The 20,741-nt window shown below is 40.2% G+C and overlaps 2 protein-coding genes across 2 annotated transcripts in view; both read left to right on the forward strand.

Annotated features, from left to right (window-relative positions):
* The window catches only part of slc4a8 (solute carrier family 4 member 8), a 40,501-nt gene extending 36,092 nt beyond the window's left edge, over positions 1-4,409 (forward strand). The window contains exons 25-26 of the mRNA XM_062443115.1: positions 3,953-4,029; positions 4,340-4,409. Coding sequence (XP_062299099.1) covers positions 3,953-4,029; positions 4,340-4,409 — 147 coding nt within the window. The remainder of the gene's footprint in view (positions 1-3,952; positions 4,030-4,339) is intronic.
* Positions 3,476-15,256, forward strand: si:dkey-195m11.8 (fidgetin). The gene is made up of 3 exons (XM_062443130.1): positions 3,476-3,496; positions 4,340-4,569; positions 14,091-15,256. Exons 2-3 carry the CDS (start codon positions 4,545-4,547, stop codon positions 15,254-15,256), a joined length of 1,191 nt encoding a protein of 396 aa, XP_062299114.1. The 5' UTR covers positions 3,476-3,496; positions 4,340-4,544.
* The last annotated feature ends 5,485 nt before the right edge of the window (positions 15,257-20,741 follow it).

The following is a 20,741-nucleotide window of genomic DNA, read 5'->3' on the forward strand; positions in this document are numbered from 1 at the left end:
TACACAATATTTGACATGAGGTAGCTTCTGGCAGACAGTTAACAGCTTCCCCTGTAGTATTATAATTGGAAATCACTGGAACGTAGCAGTGCCATTTAACCTTGAGGAGCAATACATTATTCTGAATGTGAAGCTGGCTAATTGACATTCTGCACTTGGTGAGAAGAGAGGACACATGAGGAGTTAGTGTACATACACATGTGCTGGTGTGTGTGTGTGTGCCTGTACCAATATGCCTTTCTCCTCTTTTTTATTGAATTTTTTAAAGGAGATGAATTAGAGTCTGTATTATGTTTCCTTGACTAGACAACCATGAGACATAACAGAACAACAGCATTTTAATAATTGCCTTATGATTGTACTCTTCAGTGCATGAGCTTGTCTCTGTGCTGTGTGTGTGTGTGTGTGTGTGTGTGTGTGTGTGTGTGTGTGTGTGTGTGTGTGTGTGTGTGTGTGTGTGTGTGTGTGTAGAAGTACTTGTATACAGTACATGAATGTTTCATGAAAGCCCATTGGTTACTGCTGAGGACAGAAATCTCTAAAAACAGATCACAAATATATAGTTTAATTTTTTTAAAACGCTGTGTTAAAACGTTACCCAAACCAGAGTAAATAGTGCATTTGTTGAGGACTATTTTAGTTGAGCAATCATTTTCCCAAATCATACTATTATCAATCAATATACATGTGGTGCTCTAGTGAGTATTATGAGTATTTAGGTTGGTTTATGCTAGCTCATCATGACTTGTCACCCAGTGCAACGGGGCGGCTTGTTTTTATGTTTTTAAAAGTTTAGGTCTATGGCACAGAGGAATTAGCTATTTCAAGCTTTTGACAATCAATTCAATTTGTTTTGGTCATTTCACTGGATTTGTTAACAGTAAGAAAACTACACAGCATCACTAGCCTGACCCTTTAAATACAAGCACATTACTGCGCTGACACTGCATCGCCTGTGGGAGACAATCCCAACAATACACACATTTCCTGTTCCTTTTCCAAAGATTTCCTGTTCCTGTTTTGCCCTCTCTCTCTCTTTACACTGCACTGCCTCAAAATTCACCCCTCACATCATTTTCTGTACAACATGTGAACATGTCTGGTCCTGTAGGAATGAAATTTGTATTCTAGGTATTTAACTACAACACAGTGGTTTTTAAAGAGTTGGCCCCTGTTTCATCATTAACCTCATTCTTTCTTCCCCCCCCCCACACACACACACACACACACACACACACACACACACACACACACACACACACACACACACACACACACACACACACACACACACACACGTGTGCTCTATTATGATTACTGGGACGGTTCAGTGGAGCAGTGGGCCAGTGCTCAGCTGCTTGAGACAGAATTAGAGTGGCAAACAGCTGAGCTTCTCTGGGGTGCTATCATGTGACCTATCCCACCCACAGGGCCAAAGGGACCCGGGGTTAGAGTTACCATGTCCAATTTCCAGCATTGCTGTTATGTCCGTGTGTGTGTGTGTGTGTGTGTGGTTATCTGTCTTCCTGTGTGCATTTGTGTTATATTTGTCAAACTAGTTGAGCTGCAAAGTGAATTTCTCTCCTCTATCTCTGCCAGTAAACTCCAACCTGCTTATAGCTGCGCCTCTTTTCCACTGTCATTAGCGCACACTCTGGCCTTTGTCCCTCTGATTGTCCCAGTGACCTGCTTAGGGCCGCATGGCTACATGTGGAGGTGTTCCTGATGTAACAAGAGACCACATCTGGGGGCTTCGACTCAACAGGGAGAATTTATCAAACAGTCCACCTTATCTATGATGAAAGGAACAGCCCCCGCAGCACATTTGCAATTGTTTACATGTATTGTTTCCTAGCCTGAAAAACAACAGCGTGGCTTTTTTTTTCCAGTGTCTGTCAGCAAAGCAGGTAAGGGAGAAAGAGCTGAGCCCTGCACTAGTCATTACTCCTTTGAGTCACCTGATGAAAGGTCTTGTAACAAGCCTTCACCTCCACTGCTATTATTGGGAACAATTTAAGTCATGGCACTTTCAGATAATAGTTGGCTGTTGGCTCACAGGAGCTTTATCTCCATAAATCAGAAGGACTGCAGTGAGTCAGTATTGAGCTTGCATAACAACGTGGGTAATGGTCATAAATATGACTAGTAATCAAGTGTGATTATGATCCAATAAGATGAAATCACAACGGAAAAATTCAGTTTTGTCCTGTGAACAACCACCTTCTAAAACACAGCTAAACACAGCTCACACATGTCAAGCATGTGCCTGTGTGTGTGTGTGTGTGTGTGTGTGTGTGTGTGTGTGTGTGTGTGTGTGTGTGTGTGTGTGTGTGTGTGTGTGTGTGTGTGTGTGTGTGTGTGTGTGTGTGTGTGTGTGTGTGTGTGTGTGTGTGTGTGTTGAGACCAGCCAAAGCAGAAGGAGTGTGTCTTGCAGGGCTTTGAGTGTTTACAGCAAAGTAACATGAGGAGTGGACCAGCTTGTCCCGCCTACACCATAACTCTAAATGCAGAACCACAGCTGTGTTTCCATGTATGAGCGACTGAGGTTATAGCAAACTAGGGGTGAGAGAGAAAGAGTTGAATGAACCTTGGAAATGAAAATGAAAGAAAAACATGTCAAGCAATGTGTTAAATATTGATAAATTACAGTTGAAGAAATTAACCCACTTCTTAGTCAAAGGTTTGAGGCCAATGTAGAGGTCATTTGCTGCTGCCCATGCATGTGTGCAGGCTAGTGTGTGTGTGTGTGTGTGTGTAGGTCGGGGGGATGGGGCACTGCAGGAATTAGGTGATATTGACATGGTTGTTTCAACCCCACCCTCCCAACAATACTAAGATCAATGTACCAGATCAATAGAAGTCATTGACAATAACTGAACTTCTCATGTGATCAGCGATGGAGAAAATCTGCTATTTTTCAGTATGTGTCAAACATGCCCATTCATCAGATTGAAGGTTTACTATCAAAAACAAGCTCACTCAGATAAGAACCCTAAGAACATTCACATACACATGCACATATTAATACACACACACACACACACACACACACACACACACACACACACACACACACACACACACACACACACACACACACACACACACACACACACACACACACACACACACACAGCAGGGGGAAACAGGCTCTTCTGTGACACTGCATGATTGGTCACTTTTTCCCTCTCTCTCTCCCTTCCTGCTGAAATAGTTTTAACAAAAGAGAGGGAGAAGGAGGGGGAGGGGTGGCGTAGTTGGGGGAGGGGATGTGTGTGTGCTGCTCTGTTGTCACTAGGCGAGGGAGTGGGAGGGGGAGGGAGAAGGGAGCTGGAGGGCAAGCGAGCGAGTGTAGGGGAGAAAGATAGGGTCCCAGAAGAGAGCGCAAGCTTCACACACGCTCACACACACACGTCGGCTCCCCTGTTGTACATTGTGTAATGGTGGATTACTTTCCAAATTGAACAACTCATCAAGCAAATATAGGCATGATCAGGTCAGTAAGCATTTAACCACTTGTTGATAAAATGTTTTTGTATCTATTCAGCGGTAATGACAATGTCTCTACTGCTTTTTGTAGATTCCTGTCCTTTTCAATGTTCTCTATTCTCTCTTTCTTTTGTTAAATGCCCTCTTCTATGTTTTCCTTCTACTTATTCATATGTGTATACTATAGTTTCTTTTCTCTCTCTCTCTCTCTCTCTCTCTCTCTCTCTCTCTCTCTCTATATATATATATATACATATATATATATATATATGTATATATATATATATATATATATATATATATATATATATATATATATATATATATATATATATATATATATAAATATGGCATTCTCACTAGTTTGTCTTGTATATGTCAACCCAGACAGGGGCTGTTACAAGCCTGTGCACTCCCTCACTTCACATTCATTATGCATTCTCTTTGCTGTTATGGTTTGCAGTGTTTGTGTGGAAACACAGGTGACTTTAAAGAAGTAGAAACTTGTCTCCGCTGGCTGTGCGGTTTTGTGGTCAGAGGGTAAAAGCCCCCTTCTCTATCAGGGCATTTAACATTCAAACTCTCTGGGTCAGTGCATGTGTATGTGCACATAAACACACAGAAGTGTAGAAAGCATGTTGAACTTAAATCAGTTTCTTACTGCAAGTATTTCTTTTTTTACTACATATATTGAACTTTACACATAATTAATGCAAAGAAAATAAAGCACATCATGCATTCATGTATTCACAGAAATGTCTCTGTTTTTTGTCTGGTTTGAATAACTTCAGGCAATCTAGTCATACACATGGCATCTGGCAGCTTTGACATTGGCATGTGTGTTCTTCAGGTGGCAGTGTGTCGGAGCGGTGTTGAAGTGGGAGATGAACCATGGAGGGGTGCAGGAGGCCAGTCACTAGCCGAGCGAGCAGTCGCACAACCAGCAGAAGCAGGAGAAGCAATAGCCCAGGGAGGTCCCTCAGCATGCAGCTGGGCGCTCACTAGCACCAAGTGGACCTGGTCCTCTCCTCTTCACCTGGGGCCAGGGCTGCAGAATGCTCAGTCCTGTCACCCCATACAGTAAGTCAGCATTGTTTTCAGTTTTGCATGTGTGCACCCTGCTTGCTCTCCCTGCTTAGCTTAATATGTTGTGTGGGCATGTGCAGTGAATGGCTCTTTAGCCTGCTGTGTATGTGAATAATGTGATTGAGTCTGAGTCTGTTTTTCTGGACATCTTATTTTTTGGCTTCTCTTTTGTCCAGGATTAAATCTCCTGTGGCTGTAGAGAGGGAAGTGAGGGGCTGTGGGGGGGTCTCTGAGAAGTCATGTTGAGAAGGCAGATACTCTAATGGATTTAACAGCTGAGTCTCCGGGCTTTGCATTGAGGAATTTCACAGAAAGTGTTCAGCCGCTGTTTTTTCAGCCCCTCCATGTGAATATAGTATACTAAGAGTTTGACCTAAAGCACCTAAAGCACCACTGTGTGTCCTTTCTACAGAGCAACACGAGCAGTTAATATGGACTGTACTCAGAGCTTTTCCTAGAGAATGGAAGATACATAATATGTTTTTTATAAAACTTACAGCAACAGCATACTCAGAGGCTCTGGGGAGGTGGAAAGAGCTGACATTTTGATGCAAAAGAACAAAACACAGTCCTGCAAGCTGAATAGCCTGGCTCCTAATAAGTGTTGAGTGTTATCACAGTTGACAGATATATATCCTATATTTGCAGCAGCAGTATGTAGAAGCAGATGAAATCACAATAATCCCACTGACACATCACAGTAAGGTCCATGTATTTATGCTAATCATGTGAGGTTGCTACCCAGGCTGATGATAAATATGCTTATATTGATTGACTGGGCTATTGATTAGGCCAAGCTTTAACAGGATTACGACGCTAACCTGATTGGAATAATGCAACAGGGATTAACTTCATTTTACTACACGTATTTTGTATTCCATAGAGCAACACAGATGTGGATGTTGAAAATGTCCAGTCTTTTACCTCAGGAAGGAGAGAGTTTTCTTTAGCAGACACAAGTTTCACTAACGTACGTCTGTCACATTCCTCTTTCAAAAAGACTCGCAGTGTCCTGTTAGATTTCTTCCCACAGGGACCTCGACTAAACCCACTCATGCTGACATTTTTTTGTAACAATATCACAGACTGACACGTTTCTTGCCAATCTGCACATACATGTACACAGTACACACACAACAAGTAAACATGATATCACAATCATCTACCCCTTATTACGAGCTCTATAATGATGTGACATGAGGTAGTAATGAGCAGTTTAACCCTTTTTAGTTACCAGGGTGAAGCGATTCTTTGGATGAAAGCCAGATCGTTAGTGACATCGAGCCACATGACTCAAACTGTGTGTACGCACAAAGCCAGAATTGTGCATACCATTTTTTTCATCAGATTTATAAAGCTGTGCATATGCATTATTGTGTTTAATAAATCGCAGTCATCAAGGAACCGGACACATGTTCACAAGCCTCATTTCCACTCCCACAATGAGCTATAAATGGATAAAGACACCCTCAACCAGCTCCACTAGTCTTTCCACCTGTCAATGAAACAAATGGGAAATAAAAAGTGCAGCTTCATTGATTGTGTTGCACTGGCGAGGTTCTGCAACAGAACAGCTGTCATTACATACAACCATTACGCATGGCTATACAGCTCTTTACATCATCCATATAATTAATTCATCACATGGACCCACAAACCATTTCTCAGAAATGTAGCAATCTTTGTAGCAATCATATCTAAACTGACCTGACCTGAAGGATAAAATACAAAGAATATTAACAGAAAAAAAATGTTGACTCCTATGTAAATAAAAAGAATAATACATTTAACCACACAAAAGTATATTAATCAATGTTACATTAGTAAATGCACCTTTGATTGGCATTTTACAAATCAATGGGTAAAACAAATCATAAAATTAACTGGTTATCAACCTAAACAAACAATGTTTTACTGAAGATTCCTTCTCTCGCCTTTCATTTCATTTCCACTTCATTATACCCCTCAGATCACTCTAGAAAAACATGTGTACGCCTGGTCTGAAGAATTGAAGAGAAGCACACATTGTCACCACACATTCTGTTTATATAAATATCAGTTTACATGCAGGAAATTGTGTATACATGTTTTCTGTGCGAATGCACTGATTATGCATGTAGCTCCTGGTGTCAACAGTTTCTCATTAGTCCTCTATAGAAGGACACATAAACATCACCCTCTGCCTCAACACACACATTTACACACATTAGGCCACTATAGTAATCATGCAAGTGTGTTAAGCAAATTGTAGCACACCTTCGATCCTCATTAGCTGTCATTGTGCTGGTGGTAAAATGACAAGAGACAGAGAAAGAGCAAAGTGAAGGGCAGATGGAGAATGCATGAGGAGGGGACTGGTCAGCTGCAGCCTGATATATGAGTGGACACAATAAGCAAAGAGGGGGCCAGGCCAGCCTCTGCCACATGTGTGTGTGCGAGCTAAGAGAGTGGGGGAGGGGAAAACTGACCACACAGTCTTGGACACAGTCCTGTCTTCACAGAGAGAAGGAGGGAGGAAGGAAGATATTGGAATGTGAAAGAAGTCAAAGAGAAAGAAAAAATAAAATGAAAGGATAAGGAGGGGCAATATTATTTGAAGTAAACTAGTTTTTCAATAATGCTTAGAGATAAAACTGCGTGTTTGGTATTCGTTTGAGTGGAAAAACTCTATTTTGACTTTAATTGTCATTTGATTTGAACTTAAAAGTGACTTGTAGGTTAGGGATGTGTAAACCTTGAATCAAATATAGTACAGTAGTTGATTGACAGCTGGCCTGGAGAAAAGGGGGAAGGAGAAACAGGAGGGAGAGTGAGGTTTTTCTTCTCATTGGATTCCTCTTCACACTTTTCATTTTAGACTATAGTCATCGCTTACTTAACAGTCTAACCGTCATTTTCTCTGTAAGCAAGGTGTGTCTTGACACGCTCCATGTATATTCATATCCCATTGCTCCTCTTAATGGTTTCTGTATTGATCTTCCCAGGAGTGTGAATTAACTCTAACTAATACAAATCACCCAATAATGTGCAAACAGCTGATAGGGTCATTTATCAGCACTGTAAGCAAGCATGTTTTCCCTTTACCTTCTTTTACCCTGGGAGCAGGCAGTGTGTGTCAAGCGTATGGAGAGGATATGTGCTTTGTAAATAGATCTCAGGTTAGATTCCTGGCATTCCAGCAGCCTGACTCATCCGATAGATGACCAAGAGTCTCTCTGTGTGTTGGCCAGCTGAAGCTCAACACTACACCAAAACCACAATATAGTAGTACACTCTGCTTGAGCCTGTGTTTGCATCTCGATGCATGTGTCTGTCCGTCCTCAGGAAATGTTAAGTCTTTGTTTATTGTGAGTGGGGTAAAAGCACCAACAGAGAACCTTTCAGCTCCAGAGGGGTGATTTTTCTTCCACTCCTCATCCAACCAGCCAGCCACCTCCAATGCTTCACAACCCCCCAAATCCCATTCCAGTTAGCCCCTTCCCCCACATGTACTTTCATCTAATTAACCCCTAATTGCTCATACTGACCATGCAGTGGACCACGAGTAAAACTAGCCCCCACTGACGCAGAGCAAACATCATGACTTGCATAATTGCTTTTCAGAGTGGAGGGAGTTACCAGATGTAGTTAAATATACCCTACTGATGTTTACTTTCATTAAGGAAGAAAGATTAGAGCTCTGAAACTGGTTTTGGTTGTTAGGCTGTTGACATCTGGACAGAGAATTGTAATGGTTACTCTCAGTCCATCTTTTTATTAGATTGACCAGGCTTCTGTTTACTGGCACCCTACTCCCTGCTTTTCACACTGGTGCACTCACACACATACTGCATATTTTGCTGGCGGGTGGACCCTGAGGCCATGTGACTACCATGTATAGGTGTCCACAGCAAGATAAGGGTACGGGGATTTACCACCACACTGTATTTTTACTTCACTTCCTGCCTGGTCAGATTGCAGGAGACTGACGCATGTTATGCTTTTGTATGTAAGCGTAATGATAGCTACACTGTAGGTGATTGTGTTTTTTTTCTCAGAGGGCTTTGCTGTTGCTTTCGTGTATCTTTTCAAATATGTAACTAAATGTATATAACCACATGTAGTGTCGATTGGTCTACTTCAGATGTTTGTATTTCCTTTTAACCCCCCTCTTCTCTGTCCCTTCCTCCTGCCTCAACACGTTCAGTAGTCTTACAGTCCATCTCCTCTTCTCATGTACTCTTGTTCTATACACTGCAGCACATATTAGCTCTTTTCTAACAGACTTTTGTAGTGTGAATATCTTCATCATGGTCTATGTGATGAAATGAATGTGAACGTATGTAAACATGGCTATAAAATAAACACATGGTACTACTGTAATACAGGGCACTGAGGATGGATAGCGGGAGAAATGTTGGAGCCCCGAAAAACTTGCAACTGCCTTGTAGAAGTCATGGAAAGTCATTATTTAGGGTTAGGGTTAGGATGTGATGAAAAATGATTTTACATTTATTTCATGCTTGTCTGGACTGGCATTAAAGCCCTTTTTTAAACACAGTTTGAGGTGTTTTAAATTCATGGTGTGCAAAACATTAGAAGTGACACCATTTTTACGACTGTCTCACAACAATAAACAGATATTACAGTATAACTACAAAGAGACACAAAGTGTGGCTTTGAAGACGGCTCGACATGCATATTTTAGCTCACAGCTGCTGATATTAAAGTGACCTGAATGATATTTTCTTATTCTCTGGTTTTCTCTGCTCCCTTTTCATTCATCCACCTATTGACAAACCACTGAGCAAACTGCTGCAGGACGTACCCGGAAGAAGCACTGGTGCTGGACAGCAGTATGATAATCACAATGATTAAGGGAAGCTGTCACAGTACCAAGCCGGCTTAGTTCTCATCTTTGTCTCTTGGTAAGCCAAGCATAGCCAAGAATGGAGGGGTGTTTCCAAGTCCCAAGCCAATGTGAGATTCTAGATTAGGGTTAGGGGCTCCCTCACTCATCCCTCCTAATACCCAACCCCAAACCCTAATATTCTCACTTCAACACAGATGCTACAGCACATACTAACAGTAAGAGGTTTTAATCAGTCACAGAAATTCACATTTCCAGGGAAATTAGTATACCTCACAACTATATCTTATTAAGTACTACTTACTATGTACAGTGTGAAAATATACAAGAACGCCTCCTCTATGGAATATAGTGCACATGATGTTGGTCAGTTGATTAAAAAAAGCCCTTATGTTTATTAAGAAGTACCTAACTGAAATTTTCCACTTTTGAGACAACTCAGTAATTTTACTGGTTAGGTCTTTATTATTTGGAGTAACATAAGTGTATTTACAACTACATTGATGTCTGCATATATGGAAGGAAAGTTTTCTTTCTTTTAAAAGTGAGAAATAGGAGGACATTTAACAGTATAATGATTGCTAGCATCAATGCACATGTTACTTTTGCATAAAGGTTTGGGTTTTTTTTGCCATCACATATCTGTAACACATAATCCTAAATTATGGCCTTTTTTAAAAAAGATTTATTTTTGGGCTTTTTATGCCTCTTTATTCAGTTGGTAGCTGGCAGAAAACAGGAGAGAGAGAGGGGAATGACCTGCAGCATATACCAGATTCGAACCAGGGATGCTGCTATTATGTGGCATGCACTCTAACCACTCGACCACTAAGGCGCCCCATGGCCATTCATGTTTAAACAATCATCATCATTTTGTAATATTGCACTCTAAGTATCAAGTAAGATTTCAGTTTTTGTTAAATAGTTACCCCATCTTGGAATATAGACTTTATCTAAATGACAAACCCATTGTGAGTATGAGGGGTAAGCTCACCAATAGTGATGCTTCTTTAATTCTTGTCCACGACTGTCAGATTGGCACCAAGCACTGACACTCCCATAAGCCTTGTATCCTCTAATCCTTCATTAGTCTGGTTTCCTCAGTCTGGTCTTTAACCCGTGCAGACCCCTCAGTTCACTCTTCCATCATCTGAACTCAGAGCAATCTGTTCGATCAGTTTTCGCATTCCTCTGCTGAATTTTGATGAGGATTTTAGACACAGTAGATTACAGCAATCGAATATGTCTAGGATAGATTATACACCATCTGCTGAAGACGGGGTGAGAGGAGTAGATTGAAAGCAAAGTAGCAAACGATTGGATTGGGTCCATGCCTGCAATCAGCATGACCAGTGAGTATCAGTCTGATGACCCTGTATGTGTCTCTGTATGCATAATGCCTAGATTTGAATGTTTGTGAACACTGCCCCAGGACAACTGAATTAAAAACATGTAATTCTTTACATATTGATGGAATTTTGTGCACAATACTGCTTGATTAACGTTCAAATAGCTCAATGTCTTGTTTTTACGACCAACGAGGCAGCCTTGTTTAGACTGATCCAAATAATGTTATCAGCCATTTAAGAGAAAGTGTGTTGAGTAAATTCCAGTCTAACTTACCATCAAATGAATTTAGTTACTCTGACTGAGATATCAGAGAAGACCTCCATTTGTCAACAGTGCACAGCTTGAAGGCAGAATACTGCATTTGGCATTATTTGTGGTGTAAAATGTGAACTCTCTTCTCCTTAGCTCACATAATAAACATCAAAGATCCCATAGAAGATATTTCTGTCTTGATTTACACCATTTATCCAGTTTTAATTTAATTATAGGAAGACTTACAGTACGTTCACAGGAAATTGCTCTTCAGCAAGTGATGACTGAACATTTTCAGAGTTAAACATTAAACCATACAGAAATTAGTACTCTGTCCTTTAAACACGGCTGCAAAAAAGATTTCCCGACACCAGTATAACCAAAATAAATTTTAAAAAAGCTTTCAAGTTAACTTTATCTTCAGTTCATGTTGTAAGCTTATCGATTCTCCTTTTTTGTATTCATCTCCTTTTCTTCTTTTAGAACAGAAAAGTATTTTTAACAATTGGACAAATGCTTCAAGTCAAACATTGAATTGTGAATCATACTTTTGAGGGTTATACACAGCAATTAGTTTACCTAAGATCAATTTTTTCCTTTGTTGCTACCAGACTGCCTTATGTTTGATCAGTAATATTCATTAATTGTAGTTATCATTTCTAATAAAAAAATAACTAAACAAAATGGTTGACAATGCTAGTTGTGACAAGCCACTGAAAATATAACATCATGATTTGATTGTAAATCCACCAAGCCAATGTTATATATTGCTTGCGTCCAATTCTCACATTAACTCCAAGTTTATCTATATAATGGAGATATAATGAAACATGCAGCCAGCATGACAAAACCCTTTCATCTGTATCCCAACATTATTGGTAGCGCAAACCTTCACAGCAATTGCTACCAATGAAAAGTGACCACACCCATTTCTTCCAGCAAAGTCAAGGACTAATGTTGAACGATGTTGAGGAAAAGGTTAGTAAGGTGTAAGAGGTACGTTGTCAGTCTGGCAGTAAATGTACAGCACAGACTACAGTGGGCCAGTTAATAAATGCTGCAGGTTCTCAAGGCCAAGAAATTGTTCACCTGTTACTTCCTCAACTGTTGGAAAAGTGAAGGAGGTAAGCCCCAAAATTAGTAACAATGGGTTAACCTAACCTGACCAGGCTCACTTAAGGTGTACTGACCTTTAAGGTGGACCAGTTATCACAATTTTAGCTTCAATCTTAGCTGCTCTTAAACTGAGAACAGAGAAATGTCTGGCGGCTGAGTCTCTGCTGAGTTATTGTTCAGCCCTAAAGCCGTCAACCTACGTGAAACACTGAGAAGCTCTGATTTAGGAATCCCACTGACCCATTGGACCCATTCAATAATTCAACCATGACCTTAAGATTTAGTGTGAAAAACAATGAATCATGGTATTTTTGAGGGTCATGATATATTTTGTATTATAACCTTTGTGTTAATGACTATCTCTCCTATTGTTTTTTGTTCTTTTGGTTTTTTTGGGAGGGGGGGAGGATCTTTGCTACTGTTGGAGTGTGTAAGTCTGTTGATGGGAAAACACTGTAAGTCTTATTTTAGTCTTGTGCCTGTAATACTTTTTGTTCTGGTACCAGGGCTACTACGATGATCGGTCAGAATTCCCTGGAGCATAGGGATTTCTCAGATCCAGGGTGGAGCTTTTGCTGGTTGAGAGCGTTGCGATCCCTGGATTGGATGAGTGGGATTATTGGGCTGAAGGATCATTTAATTTAGGGATCAACATGTGGACCGTTTATAGGCCCATCTGGTGGTCCTAGTGGACATGTGACACAACCTGGTGTAGTCCACATGTAGACAGACGTGTGAGTAAGCGTGCGTGTGTGTGTAATGATGAACCCCAACACCTACCACGGCTATTATTTCCTGCTTTGTCCCGATAGAATCCAAAAAAAAAGAAAAACAAAAGTTTGACCCAATAAGTACAACATTTAGATGAATTGAATAAAAGCAATTAATCAATTAGTCCATCATCAGAACTATTTTGATAATTAATCAATGAATATAAGTTATTTTCAAGCAAACCAGCAGCCATTCCCTGATTACAGATTCTCCACTGTCAGCGTATAATGTTCTTGCAGTAGTAAACTGAATACTTTTGGGTTTCAGACAAGACAATTGAAGATGTCACTTTGGGCTCTGGAAAGTTTTACTGATGATTTTCTATCATTTCACAAAATCAGGAAAGTGATTGGCAGATAGGAATAGAAATCACTCCTATTGGTGAAACCAAGGCAGTGGCTTCTTCTGTCCAGTGCTGTTGTAGGGAAGCCCCTCTGGCCCAGGCCTGGGGTCAGGACAGTTTAATAATACTCTGCAATGCCTGGAATGTCAGCCTAATGCCAGTTCAAAAAGACAAGGCAAGCAAAAGCCAATCAAAGCCCACAACCACTAAACCAGTGGATTACTCTGTTTGTGTAAATGTGCATGTATAGTCACACATGGCACATGAAAACCAGACTTTTTTGACTGCGAAATCAATGGGTACACTTGTAATAGTGTTTGCAAATATACTGGTTCAATACGAAAAACTACTCGGATGCCCCTCTATGCATAGACCCCACCCTCTGTTCCCCCAGTCCAGCAGACCCCTGAGGTTTGGGCCGAATTAGATCACACGCTCAGTGGGGGTGGCTTTGTCGACTAAGAGACTCACAGAGAGACAACAATGGCCTCAATGTGACAGAGGCAAAGGCAGAGGGCAGCACACAGGCTGATAGAGGCTTATCGCCGTGGAGACCAGACTGGGGGCTATGTTGGCGACTTGGCTTCATATAAAGATTAGAACTGTTGTCCCCTGCCTGGATGAGACTGTGTAGAATACCACAGGCTAAGCATTGACATGATTCTGGGAAGGGATCAGCTAGCCAAGGTGATTATTGGGGCAAATATTCGTAAAGCCAGAGCTTCCTACTGAGTTTTGGTAAGCGAGGAGAGAGATGTAAAACTTTCGTCTGATCTGGATAATGTATCATTTTATGATCATGTGAAGTAACTGTTTTGTTTTTGTTTCTGGCAGGTCTGTCAAAGATGCACTGGTCTCCGGAGCACACCGCCCCTTTATCTCAGTGGCCTGAGCAGCACCTGGATGTCACATCTACAACCTCACCCCCAACTGCCCACAAACATGACCCCTATGCAACAGCTGCTCGCCGCAGTTTTGCCCCTGCAGGTTACCCTTGGGCCAGTGATGACATATCAGCCCTCACTGCTTCTTCTCTGCTCAAACGCTATGCTGAGAAGTACTCAGGCCTGGAGCTGTCCTATGAACGCCCCACTGCAGGGGCCTACGCAGAACCAGGAACTTTTCTAAAAACTGAAAGTGAGCCCTGGGCTCTGAGTCAGGGAATAGAGTGTTACCCTGGACTGGAGGCATTAACTGCCACCAAGGTGGGCCCTGCATCTGTCGGCATCCCAGCTACAGGAAGTGTGACAGTAGTGAGCAGTAACTTGGCCTCTGATCCAGGCTACAGTATTGCTGGCTCCTGCAGTGCCCCATCATCTCAGGAATATCCTCCTGCCTACAACAGCACCTACCTGTCCTCAGGATACTGCCCTCAGCCTGGCACAGCACTTCCCCCTGCCCCTCTACACTCTTTGCAGGCCGGACCCACTCTAGTGCCCAGCTATAGCGCCAGCACTCCTGTCTACAACTACCCTCCAGGGTGCTACCCTCAAACCAGCCTGTCCTCTGGATACAGCCACCCCAGTGCCTCCTACATACAATCTGGGATTAGTGCCCCTACTCCGCTGGCTCCTAGGCCCACTATGGTGGGGGGCAGTTACAGCTACCCATCTCACAGCCTTGGAGCGAACTCCGAAGCAGGGGTGCCACTGAAACGCAAAGCCTTTGAGATGGCAGAGGAAGGTCAAGAGGGAGCCGAGGTGGAGGGATCACGCTACAGAAAGTATGGTAATGGCCATGGAAACTGTCATAGCAAAGGTCATGGCAATGGGCACGGCAATGGCTACGATATGAGCAGCCCAGCCTCAGACCCGCAGGCGTACAAACCTGGAAAGCCCCTAATGTCGCCCCCTTATGGCGGAACAGGGGACTACAGCCCACCACCAGGCCTAGCAGGAGAAAGCGTTTCAGGGGAGCACAACTTTCCTCAGCAGCAGAGAATGTCTATGAAGATACCTGCATCGCACACAAGATCTGAGGACCCCACTGGAGGGCGCTGACACCCCTGGATCGGCATTTGAGAAGGTTCCTTCACTCTTTGGGTTCTTAATGCAGATAAATTCGGGGAATTAACATTGGATTTGTCAATGAAATGTTTAAATATCACTAGCAAACACACAAGGGCACAAGTGGAATTTCTTGAGCATCTGTAACATTTTCATAATTCATATTTTTCCAAAGATTCACAGGGGTGTTCTGCCCTGTAAGGTTGAGGTAAGTCTTAGGAGTGAGGTTAAGGCATTCTCTACATAGATAGCGTTAAGACAGTCTAAATGTATGGGTGTCTGTTTCTCTCAGGATCCTATTTATTTCCTTTCTGCTGTGGCAGCAGCACCTCAATGTTGCTGTTTTAGAAGTTGGTGTAATTATTTGTGGCCACTATGTATGTAAAAGGCCTTTGACTGCAATATATTCTACCACACCATAAAAATCATTTCTGACCAAAAAGTAAGGAGAGCAATAACTAAAATGGCAAGATTGCCATACTACTTCAGCACAATCACTGCTACTTTACACAGCTGATTCAAGGCTTGGTGTGTCACTCAGCCTTGAGAAATGAATGTTTCCCTGCTCATCCCTTGCTGTCCCCTATCTTTACTTTATCTTACTTACTTTATTGACCGAATTCAATTTAACCCATTATTTCTCTTTTTCTGTATCTAACTTCTATCCTGGAGACCTACCTCTTGTTCTCAACCTTTTTCAATGCTGAACTACTTATGATTGTGTCCAGTTTATGCATACAAAGCTGCTTATCAAATTATTACATAGTATACATGAAGCCGCCCTTTAAATAGTTTTGATGTAAGAAAGAGTGGGGAAATAATCTAAGAATTTAGGTTCATTTTAAAATTTATTTAGCATTCACAAAGTGACAGTATACATAGCACATAGTATATGCAGATCATCTTCATTGTTTACGTGCAGATTTTCAACTGCTAATCCTCCAACTAACAGGTGTATTCTCTAAAGAATCTGAGATTAATGTAATATTTGGTCCAGTTTATGCCTTGTGTACAAGAAATAACGAGACAAATCTACAAGACAAACATGCTAGTGTCTGCATACTGCTAAATTTAATTCTGAGCAAACAGTTCAAAGGGACGTAAACCTGTTTGTTGTCTGCATGAGGATGCATAGCCCAGATTGAGAAGAAGAGTAGTGGAGGATATATGAGTCTGAGTGAGTGCCTCAGGACATTTCTGCTCAACATTACATTCTTTATGAAGATCTACCTGCTTGTCTGCTAGGATTTACTTTTTACTTTTTGATATGCATTTTCTTTACTTTTGCCTCTCAAAAGGATGATTTATAGTCGTGTTATTGAATACTCAGGAAGAAAATTGTTACCTCAGAATGATAAGAATGTATGTTATTACCTTAGGGTGTTTGTAGGGAGCTTTATGGAGCAAGATGAAAACGGAGCCGTGGCTTTGTTTAAGCGTGAAACATACTCTGAACTCTTCAGGGAAATGATGAACTTACAAGGCCTTTGAAACTAACAGTGAAAACACAAATACTCACACATGCACACACACACGCACGCACACACACACGCACGCACGCACGCACGCACGCACGCACGCACACACACACACACACACACACACACACACACACACACACACAAATGCTCACACACACACAAAATCCACATTGCTTCTTAGCGCTGGGAAATTAAACTTAAGGTTTTTGTACCAAGGCCTGAAATGTTGAATGTAATTCAGATATTTTTTTTAAAAGGACAATACATGCCATAATGTACATCAATGATGTTTTTAGATATATGAAACATATTTTCTTCATGTATAGATGTAATTCTCTTATAGGTTTTGGTGGAGAAATTAATGACATGTTAAGTGTTAGTGTATGTACTGTAGTTAGCAGTGGGGAAACGGTTTTATGGACAAATTGTCAAAACAAAGCACTCCTGACAAACCACCTTTGACATATCAAGATAAACACATGCTGCAGTATACACTCTATAATAGGTATGTTCATTAAATGTCTTAATTAAATGTTCCATTTTTTATTTCCCACAACAGTATTTTAAAAACGCTTGACACAGTTTTATCAGTCAAGCAGCTTGATTTTAGCTCTAACATGAATTGGCACCATGAGGAAGTTAATTTTGATAAGTATTAACAAAGTATGTGCACTGTCAGGAAACATGTACAGTCACAACCCAATGAGTTGTAGCTTTGTTGCTCCTCATCTATTCAGAATTTGTGCCATATTATTAGTTTTGCAAATGAACAAAAACCAAACTCTTATATAAAAGCATGCTCTAGGAGTGGATCCCCTTTAATAGTAAGATTTAGGCTGAATGAGGCTTCAGATTTAGTTTGATTTGAAATTCAGTGTGATGAAAAGGTATTTTAATACCTTTTTTTTTTTTTTAAAGTAAGCACATTCATGAAATTCAATTTACTCAGAATGTGGTTTGGTGTGGAAAAAATACCTAAATCACCCAAAAATTATTTTCAAATTATGCTGAAGAAAAAATGCTGATTTTTAAAAAGGTGTTAAGAAAATAATACTGTATTCTTACCCCCAGGTTTTAAAAGTATTTAAGCGCTTAGCTACAAAAATTGAATGCTCTTCAATGTCACACAAAGAATGTGCTCTACACTGACCTACACACAGTCAACAGTACTTGCTGTACTCTGATTCATTGAAGTTAAGGGGAACTGAATTTGTTCAACTGATGGTAAATTGGATTTCAGTGTTATCTTTGTAATTCAGTTGTACTTTTGTTGTATCTTGTACATTCTCTGTAACCATTTCTACCTCATTTTGAAGACATTGTACATGGAAGTATTTAATTCATGTAATTTCACATGCCAGTTAAGGATCAATGTTTCTAATTCTTGACCTGTTATAGTCTACCTCACTAAAGACTGTTGTGTCATGGAAATGAAGATATCATACCAAAAGAATCTGACTTTGTCTTTTTGACTGGAATTCAAAAATATTTGAGGTTTGAGTGTCCCTACCTGTCTCTAAAATGTACCATAATGACAACCGCTGGTGTTTTCTCCTCATATCTTTACTGACCAATTCCAATTTCATGTTGCAGCAACAGTGGCATATTTCTGCAGGGGGCCTGACAAAAAATAAATGAATATTAATACAGCTCTTCTTTCTGCCCTATGCAGTATTATAACATCAACATGACACTAACAAAACTATTTGCACCACTCAATCTTTCCATAAACAGAGATCTTATTTTGTTTCTAGATGGACTGTGTTGCACACTCTGCTCCACTCAATCAGTGATGAAGTGATCTTGATAAAACTGTTCCATGTCTGAAATCAGGGATGGTGCCTGAGAATTTTAAGCCATGTACTCGGTACACAGCAAGTCGGCTGAACATGCAAAAATGTGCAGGTTTTCTTCTTTTCTTCTTTCAATTATATAATTCAACATATAAGAGCTTAATACAATACATTCATGATTATATATTTTCATTTGGATAGAAATGATTGTGGAAATGAACAACTGTTTTTAAACCCAACAAACTTAAATATCAGCCTTTGGGAATAACAGACCAGTAAAATAATGTGTTATCCATATCTTAATTTTTCTTCTTGTGAGTAAACTGTCTTACCGTTTGATAAATTAAAATGTTTTTTTATTCAAAGTTGTAAAATTGATAAAGAACCACAGCGCAATTTGTGTCGTGTAAAGACCACATAAGAAGCTAAAGAGAGGGTTGGATAAAAAGACAGGAAGAGAGGAGTGGATTCTGACCCTCTTTCACTGGACACCCCCAGTCAACAGCTTTATTGTCTGAAGGGCAGAGGGCATGCGGTGGCGTGTGACAGATGTCCAAAACTATTGTCCGTTCATCCACAGTGACTCTAACCCTGTTGCAATATCGAGGCATTTCACTGCAAAACCCTTTGCCCAAAACAGTTTTACATTAAACTTTTATTTAACATTAATCCTCATCAACCTCCTGCACCTTACACAAACCTCAAACCATAGTGTCAGCAGTCTCTCAGATCCTCCCAGAACTTGACTCTTTCTTAGAAACCAGCTGAGTTGATTGGATCTTTTTTCATTTTAATGTAAGTTTTTAACCTGTGAAATGTAAGTGATTCATTTTTCCAAAGTGCTATGTCTTTGTCCCTTTAAGAATCCTAATTATCTTCTCCAATCCGCAAATAAAAATTCCCCTGCAGCAGCTGCAGCAATGCCAGATAACAAATGTAACAGTGACACCTACAGGCATTTATTATGAAGTACCTCAGTTGTTCATTATATTGAATAACCATAAGAATTAAAATGTGTAATGATGGACAATAAATAAAAATAGTAATACAGAGTTATTTTAAAAAATATTAAAAAAACATAAATACACAGGAATGTATTAGCATTTATCATAAACCTTCTGACAGAGTATAATTACATTTTCTTTGCAGATCAGATGTTGTCATACCAAATGAAATGCAAATTGACAAAAGTTGACTGTAGTGACTTGCAGGCTCAGTTTTTGTTTTTTCAGTTATTCTTGTCATTTCTAGGCTGAAAAAAGTGACAAAAAGCCATCACAATTACCCAGAACCTAAGTTAATATATTTACGAGTTGTTTTTGACCAAAAGTGCAAAATCAAAAATATTCAATTTCGTTCATATATGACAAACAAAAGAATCAAATAGTCAATATTGTACAGTACATTTTTGTTGAAAAATAACTGAAAAGCCTGTGTTACTATAATGGAGAAACATTTTTTTTTAAAAATATTTTAAATGTTTAGTTTCATTGAACAACCTAACACCGAGAGAAGAGAACATAAACATTCCTATAAGTGCATTTTTTTGTCCTTATAACAATATTATGCATTTTCACCTCTCTGACTGCTCTGAGCTTTACATCTGGACGAGTCTGGCCCTTGTTTGTCTTCCTGACAAAGTTCCTGGTCATTTTGCTATCTTAAAAGAAAGAACGAGATATGTCACACCATATGTATATGCCACCATGTGACAACCAACCCCGAATAGAATGTGACAAGCATCCCCAACTGGGATTTTTTGCTATCAGCAAAGCTAACAACCACATGTTTTGGCGTAGCTAAGAAAAAAACCTACCTTACTATCGCTCTCTCGTCATACTTTTTAATGGTAATGATTGTTTAATTATAAACTCACTGTGTGAAAGCCTAGAAGAGAAACACTGGAGAATTGGATATTTACATTTTCAGATGAAAAACACTACACCTCTCACCTCAATGTCAAGCAGTTTAGTCCAGAAATGACCACTGAAGTAACATCTCACCTATATTCTGAAACTTTCAGCGCCAAAACTTTTTAACAGCTCCCTTTATAGGGACCGATACCTGATGAATGTGACAACCAACCCTGTTCTCCCCCACTACAGTATTTAGGCCTACTTTCCACCAGCCCTATGTGTGACACATTCATTCTTTACTCTTGGTAAATAATAATTTACTAATTTCTAGGCAGCTATTAAGATAACT

Source organism: Scomber scombrus, chromosome 3, assembly GCF_963691925.1.
Source record: "Scomber scombrus chromosome 3, fScoSco1.1, whole genome shotgun sequence".
Classification (NCBI taxonomy): Eukaryota; Metazoa; Chordata; class Actinopteri; order Scombriformes; family Scombridae; genus Scomber; species Scomber scombrus.

Excerpts from the sequence above, each read along its gene's own strand:
- si:dkey-195m11.8 (XM_062443130.1), top strand. The coding sequence starts at position 4,545 with ATGCTCAGTCCTGTCACCCCATACA. Across the intron at positions 4,570-14,090 it reads CAGTCCTGTCACCCCATACA|GTCTGTCAAAGATGCACTGG; the intron begins GTAAGTCAGCAT and ends TGTTTCTGGCAG.